The sequence below is a fragment of the Carcharhinus amblyrhynchos genome, chromosome 8 (assembly GCF_965287045.1).
Source record: "Carcharhinus amblyrhynchos chromosome 8, sCarAmb.v2.hapA, whole genome shotgun sequence".
Classification (NCBI taxonomy): domain Eukaryota; kingdom Metazoa; phylum Chordata; class Chondrichthyes; order Carcharhiniformes; family Carcharhinidae; genus Carcharhinus; species Carcharhinus amblyrhynchos.
Window position 1 is genome coordinate 85,728,659 of NC_137331.1, and position 25,765 is coordinate 85,754,423.

General features: G+C 39.5%; 1 protein-coding gene across 2 annotated transcripts; it reads left to right on the plus strand.

Annotated features, from left to right (window-relative positions):
* Positions 1-338: 338 nt before the first annotated feature.
* otud6b (OTU deubiquitinase 6B) lies at positions 339-24,894 on the plus strand. 2 transcript variants are annotated; one of them, XM_080194393.1, is made up of 7 exons: positions 339-498; positions 4,458-4,612; positions 6,981-7,079; positions 7,251-7,563; positions 12,864-12,925; positions 22,313-22,419; positions 24,099-24,894. In XM_080194393.1, the coding sequence occupies exons 1-7, from the start codon at positions 429-431 to the stop codon at positions 24,181-24,183; spliced, it is 891 nt and encodes a 296-aa protein (XP_080050519.1). In that variant the 5' UTR covers positions 339-428; the 3' UTR covers positions 24,184-24,894. The 2 variants fall into 2 exon arrangements, with proteins under 2 accessions (XP_080050519.1, XP_080050520.1); XM_080194394.1 differs by lacking the exons at positions 22,313-22,419; positions 24,099-24,894 and adding an exon at positions 21,001-21,093.
* Positions 24,895-25,765: the final 871 nt, after the last annotated feature.

Genomic DNA, 25,765 nt, shown 5'->3' on the forward strand with positions numbered 1-25,765 from the left:
AAACCTTTAAATCCTGCTCTAATATCTCATTATGTGGCTCGGAATCAAAAATATGCTTTATAACCTTCTTATTTTGTGCACAGTTGGGGCGATGTCAATTTGTTTAAATGCCCTCTTCAGATGCAAGTTGTCAACTGAATTTAGGGTTGTAGACTCAAAATATGATTGGTGTTTGGCACGGTAATTGACTGTAGGATTTATTGTTTCAACGAAAGTAGACGATATACTGTAGTGTCTTTTTCCGATATGTACTGAGAATTTATAAAGAGGTACTCAGGGTGGTGCAGCTTTAATAGTGTTGGGTGGGGGTGGGGGAAGGTTAGAGTTGAAAGGGGAAAGTTGTGCTGCAGAGGGAGGTGTTTCTGAATGTCTGATCTTCACAGACTCAGGCCACATTTCAGTTAGAGGACTGGGTCGCTGCAGACACCATGGAGGAAATAGAAACGGAGGAGGAGAAGCTTTTTAAAAAGCACCGCAAGGAGAAGAAAGAATTGCAGGGTAGGTGAGAGGGACTCGGGGAGGTCTAGGAGTGGAGAGAGGGAGCGGCAGCTGGGCCGGGAAGCGGCTGCCGTCCCCAGGGTGAGAGGAGCCGCCGGCTGTGTGTGGCGGGGACGGTGCCGACGGGCCAGCCGTGACATTTACACCGCCCGGCCGCTGCTTTTCGCGGCTTGTGGGGGAGCAGACCCGGGGCCGATCCCCGGGGCCGAGGCCTCACTCACTCTCCCCGGCCTGGAGCTGAGTGAGCCTGCTGGGCCCTCACATGGGATTTCCCTGACTCTTTCCTCCAGACTCACCAAACCCCTCAAATCACTCACAAAGCTCTGTTTCAGCGTGAGAAATCAGTTTGGGCGCATGCAGCAAAAATTACCCCCCCCCCACCCTAAAAAACAATGTGATGAACAGAAATGATTTTTTTTTGTGTGTGTGACCTATTAGCCAGGACAGCAGAGATAACTAACTCCATTGCCCTTCTGTAGTAAGACATCTCACAGAACCAGATAAAAGTCCAACAGGTTTTATTTGAAATCACAAGCTTTCAGAGTGCTGCTCCTTCATCAGGTGTGGGGCAGCACATCAGTTAGCGCTGCTGCATCACAGCGCCAGGGATTCGGGGTTCAATTCTGGCCTTAGGTGACTGTGTGGAGTTTGCACATTCTCTCCGTGCCTGCATGGGTTTTCTCTGCGTGCTCTGGTTTCCTCCCACACACATGAGCCGGTTAGGTGGATTAACCACGGGAAATGTGCAAAGTTAAGGGGATAGGCTGGGGAAGAGGGCACTCTGTCAGAGTGTCGGTGCAGACTCGATAGGCCAAATGACCTCTTCTGCACTGTAGGGATTCTATGATTCTTTGAAATAGCACTGCATTGGAGTGTTAAGTTTTGTGCACAGTCCTCGAGTGGTTCTTGAACCTGGGACTTTGTGACTCAGAGGTGAGCCATAGCTGACACAAAATACAGTTTATTTTGTAATTATGTAATGTTATTAAATGAAAAGTAAAATTTGACTGTACTCATTTGGTTACCTTACAGTTGTACACTGAGCTTGGAAGCAAATCTGGGGGTGGGGTTTGCGCAGCACTGGTGTGGATAATTATTGGGTTTGATTGTTAACTTTGGAATTAAGATGAATGATCACTCTGGCCTAACAACTGTCAGTTTTGAAAATTATGAAATTGACATTTATCAGGGCTGAGGGATAGCCTTTTTTCATTCAATTTTACTGACGAAATGATTTTCATAAAGCAAATATATTAAAATCCCAAAAGACATTCTGTACATTGCAAAAACATCTTGCACATTGCAAAAGTGATAATCATAGCTCAAAAGCACTTTGAGGTATATCAGGCAATGTTGACTAAATACATTCAAACATTGCAATCCAAAGATTGCTGCATTTACATTGTCATACACTGGCTTTGGCAACAAGACGTTTATTGCGTTTAAAGGAATGTTACATTTACATTGAGTTGACATTTTCCACAAATGTTGGCACTAATACATTTATTTACCTAGCGACATTGCAATTGAGAAGATGTTGCATTTGTATTGAGCTGCAGGATGTTGGTACCAAACACATCTAATGTTTTCTGAAATATTTGGGCATATTTATTAGAAAGTTATCTGGTCTGGTGGGTAACCTCCCTGCCTCTGATTCAGAAGCTTTAGGTTTTAGTCCCACCATGGGATTTGTTGGTCAAGAAAGGTACGTTTATGGCGCATCCAAACAGGTTGGTTATTTACCTTCCAATACTTACAAATGGAAATTAATACAAGTAGGAGGGATTCCTGGTTAGCCATGTGATTGAAAGAAAGTTAGAACCTCTACCATCACAATCCATAGCTCCAAACCACATATATGTGTTGTCACTGCAACTTGAACTCCCCGAATGATTTACAGTGCGTTACCAGCAGTACCAGATTGAAAAAGAGTGTTGGAGAAAAAGGTAGGAAATAATAAAAGAAGTAAATAATCTCTGCTATGCTTTCTTTCTTAATGTTCTATTCTTATTCTATGTTACTGAGATTTTGAACAACTGTTTCATATAAGTAAGAAATTAAATTTAATATTTATGGAGATTATATCGCAATCATTAAAACTGTTAACTAATGATTGAAATCAGACAGTTAAGAAAAACTGTGACAGAGTTGAGGAGAAACTTCTTCACTCAAAGGGTGGTGAATCTCTGGAATTCTCTGCCCGTTGAAGTGGTGGAGGCTACCTCGCTAAATATTTTTAAGACGCGGGTTGATGGGTTTTTGATAAGAGAGGGGATTAAGGGTTATGGGGAGAGGGCGGGAATGTGGAACTGAGCCACGACAGATCAGCCATGATCTTATTGAATGGCGGGGCAGGCTCGAAGGGCTAGATGGCCTACTCCTGCTCCTATTTCTTATGTTCTTATGTAGACTCTGAGCTTTCTTATTAAAGTTGGTGAAAATAGGTAACACTAGCAAGAGACTAAGCATTTGTATTTTATTACTACAAGACGCCCCCTTTATTTAAGAACAGACTTTATGCCAAAGTTTGAGAATGCAGTCCCTCTAAAGCAGATGTATCCAGAGACAGGTTAGTTTGTTAGTTTAGTAAGTATTTATTGAGGGCAATTGTGATAGAGACTTGGGAAAATTTAAATGTGCAAGCTAACAATTTCAACATGTGGTCCCTTACATTCTGGTGCTTGAATAATTCCATGTGAATAGTAAGCAGTATCACTTCTGTGTGTTAATTTACTTTACACAGTTACAAAAGTTGTGATATTTAAGAAATATTACTGAACTATGCTTCAGATTTGAGTTTCACTTTTATGATTGTTTTTATTCTTTCATGGGAGGTTGATGTTACAGGCTAGGCCAGCACTTGTTATCCACCCCTAATTGTCCTTAAGAAGGTCATGGTGAGCTGCCGCTTTGAACTGCTGCAGTCCATCTGGAGTAGGTGTTCGGGAGTTCCGGGATTTTGGCAGCAACAGTGAAGGAATGGTGATATAGTTCCAAGTTAAGATGGAGGGAATCTTGCAAGTCATGGTGTTGCCATACTTTTGCTACCTCTATCCTTCTAGGTGATAGCAGTCCTGAATTTGGAAGCTGCTGTTGAAGTAGGTTTGGCAAGTTCGGAATGGGATGTGGGCATGGGCTGGCTGGGTCAGACTTCACTGCTCATTCCTAATTCGCCTTAAACTGAGTGAGTTGCTTGACCATTTCAGAGGACACTTAAGAGTCAAGCATATTACTGTGTGTTTGGAGTCACATATATGCCACACCAGCTAAGGGTAGTAGTGAACAAGGTGGGTTTTTATAACAAATTGCAATAGCATCATGGTCATCGTTACTGAGATCAGCTTTCATCCAGATTTATTAATTGAATTTAAATTCCACCTGCAGCCACGGTGGGATGTCAACTCATGTTCCCAGAGCATTAGTCTAGGTCACTGGTCCAGTGACATGCCCACTACGCCACCCTCCCTCCCACTACACCACCACCTGTTGTGGCAGTGTCTTTTCTCTGGTAATCTAGAGGCCGAAGCTAATGCTCTTGGCACAGGGGTTTAAATTCTACGCTGCTAGCTGTTGAAATTTAAATTCAATTAATAAATAAAATTCAATTAATGAATCTGGAATTGAAAGCTGATCTCAGTAATTGTGACAGTGAATCTAGAATTGATTGTTGTAAAACCCATTTGGTCCATTAAGGTCTTTAGGGAAGGAAATCTGCCATCTTTGCCTGGTTTGGCTTACAAGTGATGGTAGAGTTACAACAATGTGTTTGGCTCTTAACTGCCATCCGAAAAGGTCTAGCAACCCACTCAGTTGTGCCAAACTACTACTTATATGATATAACTGAACTTCTCAATTAAATTACACCTAAATAGGCATGTCCTTTTTTATGTGTATATGTAGAAATAATTCTTATAGGCAAAAAAAAGTGCTAAATATTATACCTTTCCTTTGAATTGCAGCTAAAATACAGGCAATGAAAAATGCTGTTGCTAAAAATGACAAGAAAAGAAGAAAACAGCTGGTAGAGGAAGTCGCAAAATTTGAGGCCGAATTGGAACTAAGACATGAGGAGGAACTTAAACAGCTCACACAGTCACTTGATAAATCTAGTACGGTGAGGGAATGGCATTGTTTTTAGATTCTGCAAATACATCAGATTTCTTACTTTTTAAATAAACTGGGATATACAATTTCTAGGTATATTGTAGAAAATTCCTGGTGTCAGTGCATGATGCGGCCTCAGATTGAGAGTTGTAATCTTAGGGCATCCTCATTCTTGCTTTTGCTACATCGTATAAATGCTATAATGAAAGATTCACCACAGAAGTGAAAAGTGTTCGTCATTAAACTTGAACTTGCAAATCCAAATCTCAGATCATTTTTGTTCAATTTTGAATAGAATAGTGAAAAGTTATTTAGTTTTGCCACAGTCTTGAGCTTTATTCTCATGGTTTGTATACATTTTGAATATATGGCCTGTCACAGCTTTAACATAGATTTCCAATCATTTGTTGTATATAAATATCGCAATGGTGCACTGATGTACAACATTGAAAAGAAAAGTGAATTTGTGAGAGTTCTTGATTCAACAGCTTGCAGGTGCAGCAGGTGATCAGGAAGGCGAATGGGATGCTGGCCTTCATAGCGAGGGGGATTGAATATAAAAGTAGGGAGGTCTTGCTGCGGCTGTATAGGGCATTGGTGAGGCCGCAGCTGGAGTACTGTGTGCAGTTTTGGGCACCGTACTTGCGCAAGGATATTTTGGCCTTGGAGGGAGTGCAGAGGAGGTTTACTAGGCTGATGCCGGAGTTGAGGGGGTTGAGCTATGAGGAGAGGCTGAATAAACTAGGCTTGTACTCGTTAGAGTTTAGAAGAATGAGGGGAGATCTCATTGAGACATATAAGATGATGAATGGGATGGATAGGATAGAGGTGGAGAGACTCTTCCCGCTCAAAAAAGACAGTAGGACTAGGGGGCACAGCCTCAAGATAAAGGGGGGGGGCGGTTTAGAACGGAGTTGAGGAGGAACTTCTTCACTCAAAGGGTGGTGAATCTCTGGAATTCTCTGCCCGTTGAAGTGGTGGAGGCTGCCTCGCTAAATATTTTTAAGACGCGGGTTGATGGGTTTTTGATAAGAGAGGGGATTAAGGGTTATGGGGAGAGGGCGGGAATGTGGAACTGAACCACGACAGATCAGCCATGATCTTATTGAATGACGGGGCAGGATCGAAGGGCTAGATGGCCTACTCCTGCTCCTATTTCTTATGTTCTTATTTCCATTGGTTAAGCATTCTTGCATGTGAAAGCAAAGCTGAAAATAAATGCTGCATTTGATATCTACCAGTTCATTCTCAGTATGTCATTTTGGATAAATACTGATACATGGGGCAGGATGTTCCGGCCGCGTTCACACCAAGACCGGGAAAGTCTTGCCCGAAGTCAACAGACCTTTGCATTGTCCATGTCCCACTCAATACAATTTCCTTGGCGGGCAGAACAGGAAAATTCCATCCATGAAGTTCTCAACTGCATTCTAAAAATTAGTGTTACAATAGAAATCTTAATAAGGGAGTACTATCAGTAAAAATTATCCTGCATGGAAAGGAAAATAAATTCTTCGATACAAGACCATAACACACAGGAACAGAAGTTGGCCATTCAGCCCATTGAGTCTGGTGTGCCATTCAATGAGATTAGATCATGGCTGATCACCTCCACTTTCCCACCTTATTCCCATAACACTTGAATCCTTACAGGTTATAAGACCATGTAATCATATCTTAATACAGTTTACCATATAATGTGTTCACTTTTTGAAAGTGAATGAAATGATAGAGCCTAATTCTGTAAAACAACTGTTTTGATGGATTAAAAATATTAAGTTTTCCAAATCTTATAAAATTTTCCAATGCAGTCATTTGCCCAGCTTGCAGGAATTGTAGTCAGAACTATGTAATAACTGACGGAAAGTGTGTATCTCAAAATTGTGCTTTAACGTTGCTGACTTCGGCAATTCGCTACTAATCAATCAAAAGCTGCAATTTACAATGGGGTCAGTTTTCAACGTAGATAAGCTAATCCAAAGCCTTGCAGTCCGAAGTTATCAGCGTGTTTTAAAACGATTATTGTTGGATTTATTTTGTGCTATTTTATGTCTTTTTCATATATTTAAAAAGTGTGCAATAATATACAAGCAAAGAATACTATTCATTAGTCTGACTTCTTGAACTGGGGGAATATAGATTCTCTGGATCAGTTTTACTTTAAGTGATGCAAGCCTTAATTTCATGCATTGTACCTTACATGTTCTCTGTCATATAGTATTGATGATTGGTAAAGCTGCAGAAAGCCTTGTTTTTCTGTTCTGGGATTTGCACAAATAAGGGCAATGGCATTAATAGTCTGAACTAATGCCCCAAAGCTTTGTCACAATGGATATCTGAGCAATGTCTTCAGTTCTGATCATATCCTTTCCCTTTAGGTTGAATCATCTACCAATGGAATTGCAAATTTAGAATTGGAGATAGAAAATGGGAAAGCAATTAAACAGTCTCGGATATCAAAGGCACAGAAAAGAAGGGTATGTTTTGGACCACAAATATCTTATCGTATTTTCCCTCTTGATTTTTTTGAGATAAGAAAACATGAAGCAAATGTACAGTTTTAAGTTCAAGATGATGTTTTTAAGTACATTTTCTAATATTTAAGTGAAATCATTTTTACAAATATATATTTTCAACTCCAATGCAAGGAAAAGAAAGCTGCTCAGGACAAAGAAAGGGAAGAGAGAATAGCTGAAGCTGAAATTGAGAATTTGAAAGGAGTCAGGCACCTGGAAAATCAGAAACTTGCTGAAATCCTTGCTAAAAGGCAGTTGCAGATCAAGCAGATTCCATCTGACGGTCACTGCATGTACAAAGCTATCGAAGATCAACTTAAAAAACAGAACAGTCTATTGACCCTTGCAGAGCTAAGAACACAGGCAGCTGAATTCATGAGAAGTCACATGGATGATTTTTTGCCTTTTCTGAGCAACTGTAATACAGGAGACATGTATACACCTGGTAAGTGTCAATCTGGTGCTTCACTTGCTTGAAGTTACAGATTCTGTTAAAAGTTAACTCGCAATCATATTTACGTTGTATGCCTTTGTTGCACAAAGGAACAAACATTGTAATGCCATTTCTCCTTCTGATAGAGGCCATTAATATATTTTAACTGGTGCATCTCCAGTTTTCTGTTCACGTATGGGTGAGGGCAACTCAGTTGTATTAAGATTCTAGTCTGCCTCCTGCTCCTCATTTATGTGCTAATTTTAGTGATTTTTGGCCTGGAGTTTGTCATGGTAATGATTACAAAACTGTCAACATTTGCCTTTGTTGTCCCTCTGAAACTTGAAGTGTACTTTTCAAATGTGGAAATCCAGAAACTGATGCCAATTATTCTATGCTTCTTCAGAGGGCGCACTGTTTGGGAGTTGCAATGAATGGGAAATCTTTGAACTGGTGAGAGTTATTAAACATTAAACTGTGGATCCGCCAGAACTTTGTAGTACAACTGAAGTCACCTGTTTGGCACCTGACAAAAACACAATCTTTCCCCAACTGTTCTCTCATGGTGAATCTGATAATGCAGACCTCAGCTATTCAGTCCAACCTGAAGCTGCACTTCAAACTCCATACTTCTGTACAACTAAGGCTGCTTATTGTAACCTAACAACATTGCTTCCCTGCACTATTATTCTACCCCTCATTATTGCTGAAATTCTTAACTAGGTTTCTGTTCTGGAGTTGACTTCCCCAGGAGGCATCTCAGCAGCTCCACTGTTCCTTAAACTACAGTTTTTCTAAAACTTCTGTGCCTGAATCTTGCCCTGCACTAATCACACACATCACCTCTACCTGTACCAAATTCTATTGGCATTCTGTTCCTCAGTGATTGAACTCAAGACCTTCGTCTTTATCTACTGATCTCTTTGCCCTTTTCTCACCATAGCTCTGCAATGTCTACATCCTACTTCACATTCTTCTGTTAAACTTTGGCTTTCCACACATTGGCCACCCCCAAAAAAACCCTTCTATTGCATTCCACTAAGCAAAAGATAAGGCTGAAGAATTTGCAATGATCTTCAGCCATAAGTGCCAAGTGGATGATCCACTCGGAAATTCCCAGCAGCATGGATGCTAGTCTTCAACCAATTCAATTCACTCCATGTGGTACCAAGACACAGCTAAAGGCTCTACATTCTCAAAAGGCTGTGGGTCCTGACAAAATTCAGAATAGTTCTGAAGACTCCAGAACTTGCTCTGCCCCTATCCAAGCTGTTCCAGGATAGCTACAACATTAGCATCTAACCAGCAATTTCCAAGGTACATCCAGTACACAAAACATAAGAACATAAGAAATAGGAGCAGGAGTAGGCCATCCAGCCCTTCGAGCCTGCCCCGCCATTCAATAAGATCATGGCTGATGTGTTGCTGCTCAGTTCCACTTTCCCGCTTTCTCCCCATAACCCTTAATCCCCTCTCTTATCAAAAACCCATCAACCCGCGTCTTAAAAATATTTAGCGAGGCAGCCTCCACCACTTCAACGGGCAGAGGATTCCAGAGATTCACCACCCTTTGAGTGAAGAAGTTCCTCCTCAACTCCGTTCTAAACCGCCCCCCTTTTATCTTGAGGCTGTGCCCCCTAGTCCTACTGTCTTTTTTGAGCGGGAAGAGTCTCTCCACCTCTATCCTATCCATCCCATTCATTATCTTATACGTCTCAATGAGATATCCCCTCATTCTTCTAAACTCTAACGAGTACAAGCCCAGTTTATTCAGCCTCTCCTCATAGCTCAACCCCCTCAACTCCGGTATCAGCCTAGTAAACCTCCTCTGCACTCCCTCCAAGGCCAAAATATCTTTGTGCAGGTGCGGTGCCCAAAACTGCACACAGTACTCCAGCTGCGGCCTCACCAATGCCCTATACAGCTGCAGCAAGACCTCCCTACTTTTATATTCAATCCCCCTTGCTATGAAGGCCAACATCCCATTCGCCTTCCTGACCGCCTGCTGCACCTGCAAGCTGGGTTTTTGCGACTCATGCAGAACAAATCCAACTGAACCAATGAATCTACTCTTGATCATCTATAAATTGATGGAAGTTATTCTCAACAATGCTAGAAATCACCATTTGGTAAGCAATAACCTGCTCGTTGACACTCAGGTTGAGTTCCACCAGGGCCACTCAGTTCCTGACCAAAGCCTTGGTTCAAAGATGGACAGAAGAGCTGAACTCAAGAGGTGATTGTCTTTGACATCAAGGCCACACCTGACTTGAATGTGGCATCAAGAAACCTCAGCAAGACTGAAGTCACTGGGATCTGCTGATTGCAATCATACCTGGCACAAAGAAAAATGGTTGTGGTTGTTGGAGGCGAATCATCTTGGTTGCAGGACATCACTGCAGGATGCCCTCAGGGTTGTGTCCTAGACCCAGCCATCTTCAACTGCTTCATCAATGGCCTTCTTTCCATCACAAGATCAGAAGTAGGGATGTTCAGTGATGATGATAACACAATGTTCAGCATCATTTATGACTCCTCAGATACTGAGAAAGTCCATGTCCAAATGCAACAGACCGATAAGTGGTGTGAATATTACTTGCCACTTAAGTGCTGGGCATGATCATCTCCAACAAGTAAGAATCTAACCATCGCCCGTTGGTGGTCAATGGCATTTCCATCACTGAATCCCATGATATCAACATCCTGAGGATTACCATTGACCAGACACTGAACTGACTTGCCATGTAAATAATGTGGCTGTAAGAACAGGTCAGACGCTCTGAATCCTGTGACAAGTATTACATCCTTGGTTCCACCTTGTAGACAAAATTGACAGAAAACATCATGTTTTTAAGATAGCATGGATGTAAGGAGTTTGACTTCAACTCTGTCTGTGTCTCATTTTGTTCTAAGTCTTTTCAGCTTGACTAGATCTTCAGCCTTATTATATTGAAGTTTGAAAGTATTTTTGTACTGCTTGAAGTGCATATTGGTTGTGTCTTCAATGAATATGTTCAATTGAACGTGTTCAATATATGTATAGTTGTTCAGAATATTTACTATTTCATGCTGAGGTAATTGTATTAAATGGGCAACTTTTCTTTCGTGAATATGGAGTTGTGTGCAAATAGGATTAGAATAAATAACTCCAGATGAAAAGCTAGCATTGACATTGTAGGCTGAATAATATCTCTCCGTGCTCTAATTTCTACGAATCTCATACCAGCAGATCCACGGCATCTCTCTCACTAAAGTCATGTGCCACTGGAGGGTTTGCAATAGGATATGACAATGCTTTCGGATACTTTCTCCAGATTTCATCATTCTCTCTTTCATTAGCCTCGTGTACTCGTCACCAACCAAACCTGTATCTCTTAGCAGTGTTTTTAAACCTTTAACAAGTAGGGTGACCAAATTGTCCATGTAAGTTTTTACGGCAATCTTTTTTCCCCTTATTCTTGTCACCTGATTGACCTCTCTGAGAGAACTGTCACTTTTATTAAGGGGATACGATAATGTCCTGACTGCAGATCAACTGGCTTTCCAAAAGTAATTGCCTTGTCGTACTGTGCCAAGTTTCATTTGTACTCTTTTTTTTATATAGACAGTTTACCCAACAGAATGGTATCTTATTAGAGACTACATCAGTAATAGGCCATACACTAGCTGTTTTACATGGAATTACAATTCTCTTTATTGATCTTAAGGTTTTATTAACAGCAAACCCTAAGTAGTGCTTTTATATTCTTTACCTTATGCTACTTGGTGAGTGAAAACAAAATTTTGACCAATTTCAACTGCATACTGTTGAAGTACTCGAATCTAGTACTGCATAGGTAAAATAGTCCTTGGTTAACAAGTTCATCAGAGGACTAATTTCTTGTGACCCCCCCACCCCCACTCCCATATAAATTCAGGTTCACATTATCTTAATTCTCTTCCTCAGAATTCTGTTTTTATATATAATTTTGTAGTTCACCACATAATGATAGTTTGAATGAAACCTGAAGCACCTAATAACTGTTCCTTCGATATTCCTGTGATTCATTCATCAGTTATTGCTGTTCATGTTTTGTCTTCTGCCATAGTCATCAGATCTGTTAAAGGTACTTCCATCTTCATTCTGCCTGTTTTGAAATCTGGTCATAATTATACCCTCTATTCTCTGTGCTGTCACCAAATGTCTCATTTGTTCCATGAAGGAGTGAATGAGATGTCTGTTTCTCCAGGGATTCCTTTTAAGGCAGCACACATTTGATCTAATAGGACCCCCCTCACCAGAACCAAACACCTGTCCATTTGAGACATCCAGTATTGATTCAGTGACCCCGAAATTGAATTTTGTCCATTTTTTTTTTACTTGTTAAAGTCTGTGATATATTTTTCAACAAAATGAACGTCTGTTTCTGAAAGCTATTAGATTCTGACCGTGACTTGCAAGCATTTAATTGTTTTTTTTTATTGATTTTTATCCAGGAACTATATTAGAAAGTCCAGGATTCATCAATATCCAACAGATAGGCTTCTCACATTGCTTTCTACAAGTAAAATGAGAAGTAAAGTACACCATCTTGTTTCTCTTTGGTAGGTGTACTTCATGTTCACATGCCCACTTTATTCTTCCACTGGTCATTTTCAGATTGAGAACTTTGAATTTACAACAGCTTGCTGCCATTTTTTGCTATGGCCACTGAGGTTTTCACTTCCTGTGTGAAAATATTTTTTTCAGTTTCCAATCTTCATCTACATAGATCCATTCTTGCCTACCATGTTATAATCCAGACTTTTAGGCGGAGCCAATCTTACACTTTTTTTATATCAGCAGATGTTTCAGAGATACGCATTTAAAACATGCACCCACTCGCCGACTAACCACAGTTTCAATCTGCCCCCTTGTATAGGAACACAAGCGATTTTCTCTGGTTAATGTCCATGTTCATTGGGATATGGGAATACAGTAGGAATGTGAATTTCATGATTTTATTGAATGGCAGAGTATTCACAAAGAGTTGGATGGTGGAATCCAGCTGTTATTTCTTACTTCATCATCCATACTGTATCAGGAATTATCATTTGAATCTGTCCATTTGAAGTTCTTACTCTTTTAGTTTAAACAATGCAATTTTTGTGATTGGTGATATATTGCAATAGAATGTCACAGACTGGTTGGATGTGACCACAATATTCCGACTTGCTGAGTTCCTGATTGGAAGCCTTTGATTTGCATCTTTTAGTTGAATGAAATAATACAATTTGTATCATACTTTGCAACTTTTTTTCTGTCATACCTTGAAAAAGTATTTCTATTTCAGAGGAATTTGAAAAGTACTGTGATGAAGTAGCCAACACAACAGCCTGGGGTGGACAACTTGAGGTAAGGTATTAACATTTTATTGCATCTATTTTTAGATCATATTTTAATTCTTAAGTGATAAGAGAAGTCATCCGTCAGTACAAATGCTAGTCCTTTCACTGGAATAATATTCTCACTGTCCTTCAGCTAATCATAACCAGCACATTATGTTAAAATTATAACTGCTTTCCCACTATCCTAATGAGGAGGAATCAGATTTGAAATTGATGCACAAAACGTGATTGTAGTCAAAATGTGTTTTCCTTTTATGAAAAATAGTCCTTCGCTTTGCCACCATTGCCATTTGTTTCCTTGGGGAAAAATTTTTCCAAATATTCTGCTTTCTAAGAAGTTATTTAATTCTGGTTTTGTACATGCTCATAGACAAGAAACACCAAGTTAGCATAAAGGAACAGGCAATTAGAAAGCATGTTCATTGGGTTAATTCCTGGGATGCCCATTGAAATGAAATTGTGCTGTCTGAAGTTAAGAAGAAGGCATTAATAAAATGCCACATCAAAGATTATTGCAGAAAATAAAAGCTTATGCTATAGGGGGTAACATATAGGCATGGCTAACAGGAAGTGGAGAGTCAGCATTAATGGGTCTTTTTCAGGTTGGCAAGATGTAACAAGTGATGTGCCACACAGACAGTGCAGGAACCTCAACTGTTTGCCGTTTATATAAATAGTTTGAATGAAGAGATTCAAGGTAGAATTGCCAAATTTGCTGATGACATGTAGGTAGGAAGGTAAATTGTAAAGACGGCATAAGGAGGTTATAAAAAGATATCACTAGGTTAAGTGGGTGGGCAAAGACCTGGCAAATAGAGTATAATGTGGGAAAACAGGTAATTGTCCATTTTGACAGGAAGACTGAAAAGGAAGCTCGTGACCTAAATGGTAAGAAATTGCAAAGCTCTGAGGTACAAAGGGATTTGGGTGTCCTAGTGCACAAATGTCAAAAGATGCGTATGCAAGTACAATTACTTGCAGGTATGCTAATTGAATGTAATCAGTTATTGTGAGGTTAATTGATTACAAAAGTAGGGAGGACACACTTCAGTTGCACAGGGAGCTAGTGAGACCACATTTGGAGTTCTGTGTACACTATTGGTTACCTTATTTAAGAAAGAATGTAAATGCATTGGAAGCAGTTCAGAGGAGGTTTACCAGACTGATGCTTAGAATAGTTGGGTTGTGTTATTTTGTTATCCATAGGAGGGATGTGGGCATCGCTGGCTGGTCAGCATTTAATGTCCATCCCTTGCACCCTTGAAGATGGTGGTGAGCTGCCTTCTTGAGTCGCTGCAGTCCATGTTCTGTGGGTTGGCCCACAATGCTGTTAGGAAGGGAGTTCCAAGATTTTGACCAAGTGACTGCAAAGGAACAGCAATACATTTCCAAGTGAGGATGGTGAGTGGCTTGCAGGGGAACTTGCTGGTGCTGTGTTCCTCATTATCTGCTGCCCTTGTCCTTCTAGATGGAAGTGGTTGTGGGTTTGGAAGGTACTGTCTAAGGATCTTTGGTGAATTGCTGCAGTGCAGCTTGTAGATAGTACACACTGCTGCTACTGAGCATTGGTGATGGAGGGATTAAATGTTTGTCCTGGATGGTGTCAAGCTTCTTCAGTGTTGCTGGAGCTGCACCCATCCAGGCAAGTGGGGAATATTCCATCACACTTCTGACGTGCCTTGTAGATGGTGGATAGGCTCTGGGGAGTCAGGAGGTGAGTTACTTATCACAGTATTCCTAGTCTCTGACTTGCTGTTGTAGCCACTGTTTACGGTGAGTCCAGTTGAGTTTCTGGTTAATGGTAGCCCCAAGGATGTTGACAGTGGGGGATTCAATGATTAGTACACCATTGAATGTCAAGAGGCGGTGACTAGAGTGTCTCTTATTGATGATAGTCATTGCATGGCATTGGTATGGCACGAATGTTATTTGCCACTTGTCAGCCCAAGCCTGGATACTATCCAGATCTTGTTGCATTTGAACATGGAACTGCATCTATACCTGAGGAGTCGCGAATAGTGTTATACATTGTGCAATCATCAGTGAACATCCCCACTTCTGACCTTAGGGAGGGAAGATCGTTGATGAAGTAGCTGAAGATTGTTGGGCTTAGGAAGGGCCATTGCAGGGAAAGGTTAGGCAGGCTAGTCTTGTATTTACTGTAGTTTAATAAAATAATTGGTGACTTGAATGAAACATTGAGAAGCCTGAGACATCGTGACAGGATTGATGTGGAGAATGTAGAACTAGAGGTCACATTAAAGATAAGGGGTTGCCCATTTAAAATGAAGAGGCAAATTTCTTTTACTCAGAGGATTGTGAGTCTTTGGAACACTGTTCCCAAAAAGATTGCGGAAGCAGAGCCTTAGAATCTTTTTAAGGCAGAGGTGGATATAATCTTGGTAAGCAAGTGGATGAAAGATTATTGGGAACAAGTGCAGTGCAGTTTTAAGATCAGCAGTGATCTTATTAAATGGAGGAGCAGATTTGAATGGCTGCTGCTGCTCCTTGATTATATGTAAGAATGGGAAATATAGAAAGAGGGCACCTGGCAGGGTATTCGCTGAGAAGCTGTTTTCCCCTCGCTGGAGAGTCTAGAACCCAGGGATATTGTCTAGGAATACACAGGATTTTTTTATCCAGAGATTGCAAACCTTTGGAATTCTTCACTTCAGAGTGCTGTTGGATGTTGAGTCACTGACTGTATTCAAAGCTGTAAAGAAGTGTTTTGGCACCCTAGGGGAATGAAGTGATATGGGGAGCAGGCAGGAAAGTGAAGATCAATCATATCGAATAGTGGAGCAGGCTCAAAGAATCCTCTGGAATTTTCATGCTTTTATTTTTTATGTCCTTAAAGAATGCAAAGTGAAAATATAGGATTCTGAGTGGAAAAAAAAAATTTGATTTATGGCCATAGAAAACTAATATTTGTTACTATGTTTAAATGGTAACTGAGAATTTGGCACCACTGGGTATTGTATCAGAACATTACTGTAGATATCTAAATCAGAATAATTAATTGATGCTTTGAGTGGAGTTGTGGTGTGAACTCTGGGAAAGTGGAGCAATTGATAAATAGGTTACTGTAAGTCACATAAGTAGATGCTATGTTGTGGAGAAGCTGGCGTTGGACTGGGGTAAACACAGTAAGAAGTCTCTCAACACCAGGTTAAGGTCCAACAGGTTTATTTGGTAGCACAAGCCACTAGCTTTCGGAGTGTTGCCCCTTCATCAGATAAGTGGGAGTTCTGTTCACAAACAGGGCATATAAAGACGCACACTCAGTTTCACAAAATAAAGGTTGGAATGTGAGTCTTTACAGGTAGTCAAGTCTTAAAGATACAGACAATGTGAGTGTACCTCAGAGAGGCTAAGAGGAGTTTTGAAAGGGGTATGTATAATCAGGAGTGAGTTGGACAGAGTAAATAGGGAGAAACTGTTCCTGTTTGTAAAATAATCAAGAACGACAGGACGCAGATGTAAAATGATTTGCAAATCTGATGCAAGAAGGAACTTTTTCACACCGAGAGGTTTGGGTCTGGAATGCGCTGGCTGGAAGTATGGTGGAGGCAAGTTCAGTTGAGACATTCAAGTGAACATTTGATGAAACGTACAGGGAAAAGGTAGGAAAATGGTGCTAAGTTACAATGCTTATTTGATGGGCTGAATGACCACTTTCTGCACCAAAATTGATTATTTCAGAGGACGCAGATAAAGTAAATTAAGGCAGTGAGTAGTTTAAACTGCCACGTAGTTTGGCTGGCACAAAGTTTAATTACAAATCTTCTTGCAGCAAGACAATGTGGAAGGATAGAAGCTTGCCTCAGGCAAGTGTTGCTTTTAAGACAAATGTCTTGGTATAATGACAGATAATGTCTACAATGCTAACCTTGTACCAATCCAGATAGCCGGACGGTTAAGGGTAGAGCTGGAGTCTTAATCTTACAAAGTTACAAGCATTTATTTAGAGAGACAAACATGTACCTCTGACCGAGTAACCACAGTTCCTGTCTGCTGCCATATATAGGAGCCCAAATGAATTATGAGTTAATGTCCGTTACCCAAATGCTATTAAATACTCAATTACTATACCAAACAGATTCTCTTCTTACCAATTAAATAATTTTAAAACATCCACCCATTTAATTTTAAAGAGATTCTTTCTTGCTCGCATTTAGAATAGAATCCGTGCAGTACAGAAGGAGGTTATTCAGCCCATCAAGCCTGTACCAACCACAATCCCACCCAGGACCTATTCCTGCAACCCCACACATTTACTGTGCTAATTCCCCCTAACATTAAGGAGCAATTTAGCATGGCCAATCAACCTAACCTGCACATTTTTGGAGTATGGGAAGAAACCAGAGCACCTGGAGGAAACCCATACTGACACAGGGAGAATATGCAAACTCCACACAGACAGTGACCTGAGACCGGAGTTGAACCTGGGTCCCTGGCACTGTGAGGCAACAGTGCTAACCATTGTGCCACCGTGCTGCCCATGCTTCAAGTCAGCAAGGTTAATCTGTAATCCTTTCTAACTCATACACTTTTCAAAGAGAATACAGTAAAATTTTTGTTATCTGGCATGTTCCAAGAATGGGTGCTGCCAGTTAATCAAAAATGCCAATTAATGAGGACTTGCATTACTCTAGATACAATACAAGGTGTTGCTCTAGTCTTTGAGGAGTTGAGGGGAGAAACCAAGCAGCTGGGCAGTCAAGAGCCCCAGCACAGCAGGGTTGATTAGTAAACCCAGGATGAAACAGATCACTACCATAGCTGAAGACGGAAGCTGAACAGAAACTCTCACTGGTTTGGATAAATGACTCTTGAGTATGGATATCCAGATGGTCACTCCGAGTATATTTGACAGTAGAATGCGATGTGAACAAATGCACTCTCATTAATAAATTATGAAGTATATGATATATTATTGCAGTGTTATCAGGGATGAGAAATTTCCACCATTACAATCTTCATTTCTGACCTTCAGAACTGCTTTTAAAAAAACGAATCAAGCTGCCTGTTTTACTGACAGTTGCTCTGAGCGTTAATTGCTGTTTCTGACCTTCGGGCAGCTTCATGGGTTTCCAGCTGCCTTTTAAAAAAATTGGAACTGACAAGGATTGTAGGATGTCAGAAATTCCAGTTACTAGAGCGTTCTGGTTTTGTACAGTGATGGATAACACAAATCTTATTCCATATGAATAATTACCTACATCACGTTTAGTGTGTCCATTCTCTCCAGTATTTCAAACTTGCAGAATCTCACTTAAAATATTTGGCAAATGGAGTTCCGTATTCACTGCCCCCCTGCAGAGACAGGGTACTTCTAACGACTCTTTATATTTCTTTTGGATTCCCAAGTATTTCCCATTCTTGCTCCTGAGAAATAATATGAAACTGAGTGCACTAGAATATCCATTTGGAAAATAACATGTGAAACATCCGCTAAAAATAACCAGCTTCATGCTCTTTGGGATACTTAAGGATGGGAACTAAAGTATGCATTTATCAGATTTGGTTTTCTTACTGTTTATTTTCTCTTAAAACATTATGGAATTTACAATATTTCATTGCGGTATTTATTGCTAACACATCAAAACCATCATTTTGTCTAGTCTGAGTGCGCAACCAATTATAGCATCATTTAGGGCACAGAGGGAGGTCATTCTTTTTTTTTTATTCATTCATGGGATGTGGGCATCACTGGCTGGGCCCATCCTGAATTGCCCTTCAACTTTTAGAGATGTTTTAAGAGTCAGCCACATTGCTGAGAGTCTGGAGTCGTGTACGCCAGATTAGGTAAGTATGGACATTAGTGAGCCAGGTGGATTTTTACAACAATTGACAATAGTTCCACAGTGATCATTAGACTTTTAATTCCAGATTTTTTTATTGAGTTCAAATTTCACCATCAACCATGGGTAGATTTGTCACAGTGAGAAGTCGCAGAACACCAGGTTAAAGGCCAACAGGTTTATTTAGTAGTAAAAGCCACTCGCTTTCAGAGCGCTGGCTGCCCCTTCATCAGCTGAGTCCCCAGAGAATTACCCTGGGTCTTTGAATTGCTACTCCAGTGACAATACCATTACATCACTGCCTCCCCACTTGGTCCATCAAGTCCATGCCAGCTCTATTTAGAACAATTTAGTCTGTCCAATTTCCCTCAAGTGTTTATCCAATCTCCTTTTCCACTGACCAATTGCTCTGTCTATTTAGATATAATATCATATTTCTGTGAGAACCAGTTATGAGGAAATTGCTGTAATAGGACTTAACTTTGCTTAATGTCTAGACAATATTTTTTAAAAGCCCACAAGCTCAACTTCCTATTTTAAATTCTACTCCAATCTTATTAATAACATATTTCTCAAAGACTGCAATATTTCTCCATAATGAATCAAAGCATACATCATTATATACCTGTGACTGTGTGGCCAAATTCCCCATCAACTCGATTTTCAAGTTTGCTGATAACACCGCCATAGTGGGTTGGATTTCAAATGATGATGAGACAGAATGCAGGAAAGAGATAAAGAATCTAGTGAACTGGTGTGATGACAATTTCTCCCTCAATGTCAACAAAACAAAGGAGATAGTCATCAACTTCAGGAAGCGTAGTGGAGGGCATATCCCTGTCTATATCATTGGGGATGAAGTGGAAATCATCAAGAGCTTTAAGTTTCTAGGTGTCCAGATCACCAACAACCTGTCCTGGTCCTTCCATGCGGACACTATCGTTATGAAAGCCCGCCAATGCCTTTACTTTCTCAGGAGGCTAAGGAAATTTGGCATGTCGCGATAACACTCACCAACTTTTATAGATGCAACATAGAAAGTATTCTTTCTGATTGTATCACAGCTTGGTATGGCTCCTGCTCTGTCCTAGACTGCAAAAAAACTATGAAGAGTTGTGAACAAAGCCCAGTCCATCACTTAAACCAGCTTCCCATCCATTGAGTTTGTCTACACTTCCTGCTGCCTCGAAAAAGCAGTCAGCATAATTAAGAACCCCATGCACCCCAGACATACTCTTTTCCACCCTCATTTATCAGGAAAAAGATATAGAAGTCTGAGGACCCGTATCAGCCAACTTGAAACAGCTTCTTCTCTGTTGCCGTCAGACTTTTGAGTGGACCTACCTTGTTTTAAGTTGGTCTTTCTCTATATGCTAGAGAAAGACATTCTCTACATTCTGCATTCTCTCCTTTCTTTCTCTATGTACAGTATGCTTTGACATCTATAGCGCTCAAAAAAACTAATGCTTTTCACTGTATACTAATGCATGTGACAAATCAAAATATAGATGCTTGATTCTTTCCTCAATGAAACAATGTATTTTCAGCAATCCCCACTGAAAAATATCATAACATCAGATCATTGCCTCAGTTGTTTAGTTTCCATAGTTTTCCTTCTGCATCTACTAGTTCTTTAGTGATTTCAGAAACTTCTTTCTGAAAAAGATCACCCTGCAAATATGAGTATTTTGTGCTGATTGATCTACACTTCTGTGAATATAGCCAAAAGAGCTAAAAAAGGGTTTTAAATTTACTTTTCCAGCTTTGGGAGAATCCACTCTAACTTCGTTATCACTCAGTCACTCTACAAAATTCCCAGAAAATGACATCACTTTAGCCTTCTCCGTACCACCTGTATGCTTTTTCAGTACAAATTCACCTCTGCATCAAAGGTGATTGACTCTTATTTGGTACTTCCTGAGTTTGGAATTTATTATCTCCAACTATTTAACACCCTTTGTTTTGCCTCTCTCATTACATTAAGGTTATCAAGTTTACTGGCAGCCAGTAAACCTTCACACTCGTGCTTCTAGATCTATTGTAAGACTATTGTGTGGCCTTTAGTTCATTGCCTAATTTAATTGGGACTAGTACTGTCAGATGTCCCTCGTGCACTATCGGGTACTCTTTCTCCAGTATGGGTTAATTTTTCTGATGCTAAAATCATTTCCGGAGTTTCTATCAATACTTGCATTATGCTTTCTTACTCTGTGCTCTTTCACCCAGTTCTTCCACAATGTTCATTGGTGTTTTTGTTCTATTTCTGAACTTCTTTCAGATCTTCACTTTCTGGCAATTATTTCCTGCTACCCTGTTGTACTCTCAGAAAGTAATGAAGGATGGAGCTAGAATCTAATGTTTTCATGCTTAAATGCTTATATTTGGAGTCTCACACATTACAAACATGCACTTCCTAACCTAATTACCATAGTTTCAGTCTGCTCCCATATATATGACCCCAAGTGAATTCCCAGTTAATATCCATCACTTGAATACAATTAAGTATTGAATGATTCTACAATTAATAAACTTAACCAGTGAAATGTATTGTTTGCTTTGTTTTAGTATGATTGTTTTTTGTCATTACTTTTGCCTTGTAATGGTTATTATAATTGCTATCCAAATTAATTTCATTGAAGACTTGCATAAGCCAGCAGAGCAGTGAGGCTTCTGTCACTTTTCTTCCTGGTTCTTAACAGTCAATCTGCTAACACCTATCTATTGTTGTCTCAGTAGATTTCTCCCTGCATTTAGTTCTAACTTCTTAGAGGTCAGTTAGCAATTGTTTTATTTGTTCATGGGAAGTGAGCATCACTGGCAAGGCCAGTGTTTGTTGCCCATCCCTAATTATCCTTATAAAGTTGGTGCTAGTCTCCATAATTGGATAATATGCCAGCCCTTCAATAATTTTCACAGTTCAATTCTACTTATGGTACTCTGATAATATCTTCTGATTGCATAGATGGTCTGCATAATGTCGGAAGCCACCACTTTCAGTGAGATTGTATTCGAATGCCAATGCCATTTTTCAGTAACTTGTGCAAAGTCTTTTGGGAATCATAAAGTTCATTTAAATATCTTTGAAGTCCAGAGAACTTCTCCAAATCTGAAGTTGCAAGATTTCATTCTTTATACTTATCAGGATTAGTTTTATTTCCAAGTGTAGTATTGAAATTGATACATGAATTCTATTTTTACTTTTATATTGATACTATAAATATTATTTAATCCTCTGCGATAATTAATGTAGTTTTATCTTGGTTGGAAAGATTGTTATCACTCAATAAAAATTAAAGTCTTCCTGCTATACACTTTTGCTCTACCTTTCAAACTATTTAATGCTTCTATTGTGATATTTTTTAAGCAGATGTCAATTGTTGGAGAACATTATTTTCATTTTAAAACTAACTTCTAAACTAATGAACTCTATATTACATTTATTTAGAATGATAAATGCATATCCTGAAAATGCAAGGGCTGTCGACTAACTGCGCATGCAATTGATTTAATGTTTTTGCATTTCATTCAAAATTGCAAGAGGATAGAAATATCTAACTTTTTTCCTTCAATATTTGTTTAATTCCTTGCAGTTGAGGGCTTTATCACATGTTTTGAAAATGCCAGTGGAGGTGATACAAGCTGACTCTGCTCCAGTCACAATAGGTGAAGAGTATGGAAGCAAACCAATAATTCTAGTGTAAGTGGAAACTTTGGAGACTACGGCCTACAATAATACTGGTCCTGCACAACAGTCTTTTTTCCATCGAATTGAGAAAAGGTCACTTGGATCAAATATTCCTATTTAAAAATGATATCTTTCCTGGTAACACACTGGCAATGAGGTGAAAGGTGGTCTGTTCTCATGGCTGTACTAACGCTGCTATGGATCAGATACGATGTGGAAATGCCGGCATTGGATTGGGGTAAACACAGTAAGAAGTCTCTCAACACCAGGTTAAAGTCCAACAGGTTTATTTAGTAGCAGACGCCACGAGCTTTCGGAGCGCTGCTCCTTCGTCAGGTGACGAACTCTCATTTACCTGACGAAGGAGCAGCGTTCTGAAAGCTAGTGGCGTTTGCTACCAAATAAACCTGTTGGACTTTAACCTGGTGTTGTGAGACTTCTTACCATGGGTAGATACTGCAGGGCAGGAGGACATTCCTTCCACTTTATCTGGCACTAAATGGACTTCATTTCCTTCCGATGCGCACAGGAAAGAATTGCACCTCTGCTCAGCACAGTCCCGCTGAGATGAGAAACTAAGTGTTACTCATGTTATTCACCTGTGAAACAGATTTGCCATTATCTATTATGTATAAGAAAAATGGTAAGAGGATCAAAACATTCCATTTCACATTTAAACTCCTATATTAACCTCTGTGGCTGTGTTTTCATTTTAGATTTACCTACAATACACGTTAACCTGTAGATGGCAAAATAATTTGAAGTTGTATGTTTAGCTAACACCTTTTATATGGAAATTGGTAAAACTCAAGGAATGAAAACATCAGTCTTAAAAGTTGGAAACAAATTAAGACCAATTCATTGTTCGAAAATTTGTTTTTTAATTCATTCTTTCGGCAAAGAATGAGTTGTCTTCAAATCTTATTTCTGAGCTGAGTTCAACATCACTGGTCTCAGTTTTAGACTTAGCTTTATAGTCTTAAATCATCTTTCTTCCTTTGTATTTCACACTGGTTTCTTGCTGCTCCACATCGCTGACTACATATCCCTGCTCCTTTATAAATTTTATCTTAGAAAAAGAAAATAGCACCCACACCCCGCCTTGAGCACACAACCCCATAACTGGTGCAATGGCTGTGGATTGACTTTATATTGTAGGTTGGGCATATTTTTGATATCGCGAGCTGACAGTGGCTCAATGTGTTCTGGCAAGTCGACACTTCCAAAGTTGACAGTCAGTAGTTCTCACTGGGCCTAGAGGAAACAAAAATTGCATCAGAAATATGTGCATAAATGACTCCCCATCCAATGAGTCAGAATTTTAATATCGACAGTGCTGTTGCATCTATAGTTACGTATATGTAAAAATTGTTATTTTGGATGATGAAACTCTTCAATGTGAAGGGAAATTACATTATTTCAGGGTAAGCATTGAAGATTAGATTAAACTAGGAAACGTTACTGGCTGTGCTTTTTTTTAATGGTCTAAGAATGAATGTCTTGCACTATTGTCATAGTCAGTCAAAGAATATATTAATTTGTAACAAATGGGTTATAAATGGAAAAAAAAGTCAGGAATTCAGCCGGGAGTGTTAGCTGTGAAATTGGAACATCTGCTAATGCTGCTTATTCTTTGATACGAAGCAGTTTTTACAATCTTACGATGTTGAATATTTTCTTCTTGTTTACAGGTATATGAGACATGCATATGGTTTAGGAGAACATTATAACTCTGTAGAACAATTAACTGACTTACCTGCAGAAGATGTATGCTAAATACTGATCAGCATTCACATTTCAATTCTTACATCAAAGTATTTGAATTTCTCAATGTTGTAATTTTCATGTTGAGCTGAAAATTGTACTGTGTGCACAGTTCATATGGAGAACTTGAAAATGACGATGCATATCCCAGCTTTTCTTTTGTGGACAGACCCATTTAATCGTGTGACGACCAGCGATAAAAGCTGAATGAAGACTGCATGTGTTCATTGGTATTAAACAATGTCAGTGATCCTGCTGTTCAGTATATGCTGTGCATAGTGAGACAAATAAAATTTCAGATGTGAAAAGCAATGGAGATGGACCCAGTAGGTTGTCTCAATCATATATCCATGTTTTCTGTAAAGGAAGTTGCAGCAAATCACTTTTAATTTTTATTCAGTGTTATAACACAATGTGTAATGCTTACTATATATTTTGTGCCATTCAATCTTAAGACAAATCATGCTGTAATACAGATTGCAAAGATCTATTGATTGAGTAATTTTCTGAAACTCTGCAAATGACACTACATTTTATGTGGAAAGGCAGAATAACTTGTGGTGTGACTTATTATTAAAAATTCATAATTTGGGTTTTGAAAATGAATCAGGAATAGTTTCTTGCCCATGCAAAATTTGCCTTTCCAGTTTTCTCCCTTATCTATACATAAATAAGATATAGCTTCATGGATATTGACTTGCCTATACTGTTTCAGACAAATGAACAGTTAGAACATAGAACACTACAGCACAAACAGGCCCTTCGGCCCACAAGTTGCGCCGATCACATCATCACCTACCAACCTACAGACCTATCTATAACCCTCAATCTCATTAAACCCCATATACTCATCCAGGAGTCTTTTAAAAGACCCCAGCAAGTTCGCCTCCACCACCACTGACGGCAGCCGATTCCATTCACTCACCACCCTCTGAGTGAAAAACTTACCCCTAACATCACTTCTGAACCTCCCTCCCTGCACCTTAAATCTGTGTCTTCTCGTAGCGACCATTTCAACCCGGGGAAATAGCCTCTGAGAGTCCACCCTATCTATTCCTCTCAACATTTTGTAAACTTCTATCTGTTGAATGTTAATCCAGAGTGAGAGTATTGAATATCGTCAAAGCCTGTTTCTATCATGTCAGGGTCCACTTGTTCATTCCAGCCAGAAGTCAGGAGCATTACCCCTGGCAGATTTTGAAATAAAATCCTCTTCAAATCTTTTACGTTTTTCTGACAAAACAGAAATACTGTTCATAGCTTTTTAAGAAATGCTTGTGCGTTTCTGCAGGAGAAAGATTCCAGTGCAAAACTAAAAATCTTTGTGTACTGGGTTGGAGTCAGGTGGAAAAGATTCCTGTTCCACTTGAAAACATGATACCTCAATATGTCAGGTATATTTGGAATTCTGTATTTGCACTTGCCAGAAACTCATCACTGACCATCTCGGATAAGTCAACAACTGAACTGATAGAAAGTGGAAATGAAAATGAAAACCCACTGATTTCAGTTAAGTGGGCACAAGAGCATATAAAGAATGTTATCAATTAAGTTTTATGATGATTAAGACTGAAGCAGGTTGTAAATGTTTTAA

Excerpts from the sequence above, each read along its gene's own strand:
- otud6b (XM_080194393.1), top strand. The coding sequence starts at position 429 with ATGGAGGAAATAGAAACGGAGGAGGAGAAGCTTTTTAAAAAGCACCGC. Across the intron at positions 4,613-6,980 it reads CACTTGATAAATCTAGTACG|GTTGAATCATCTACCAATGG; the intron begins GTGAGGGAATGG and ends CTTTCCCTTTAG. Across the intron at positions 22,420-24,098 it reads AGCAAACCAATAATTCTAGT|GTATATGAGACATGCATATG; the intron begins GTAAGTGGAAAC and ends TCTTGTTTACAG.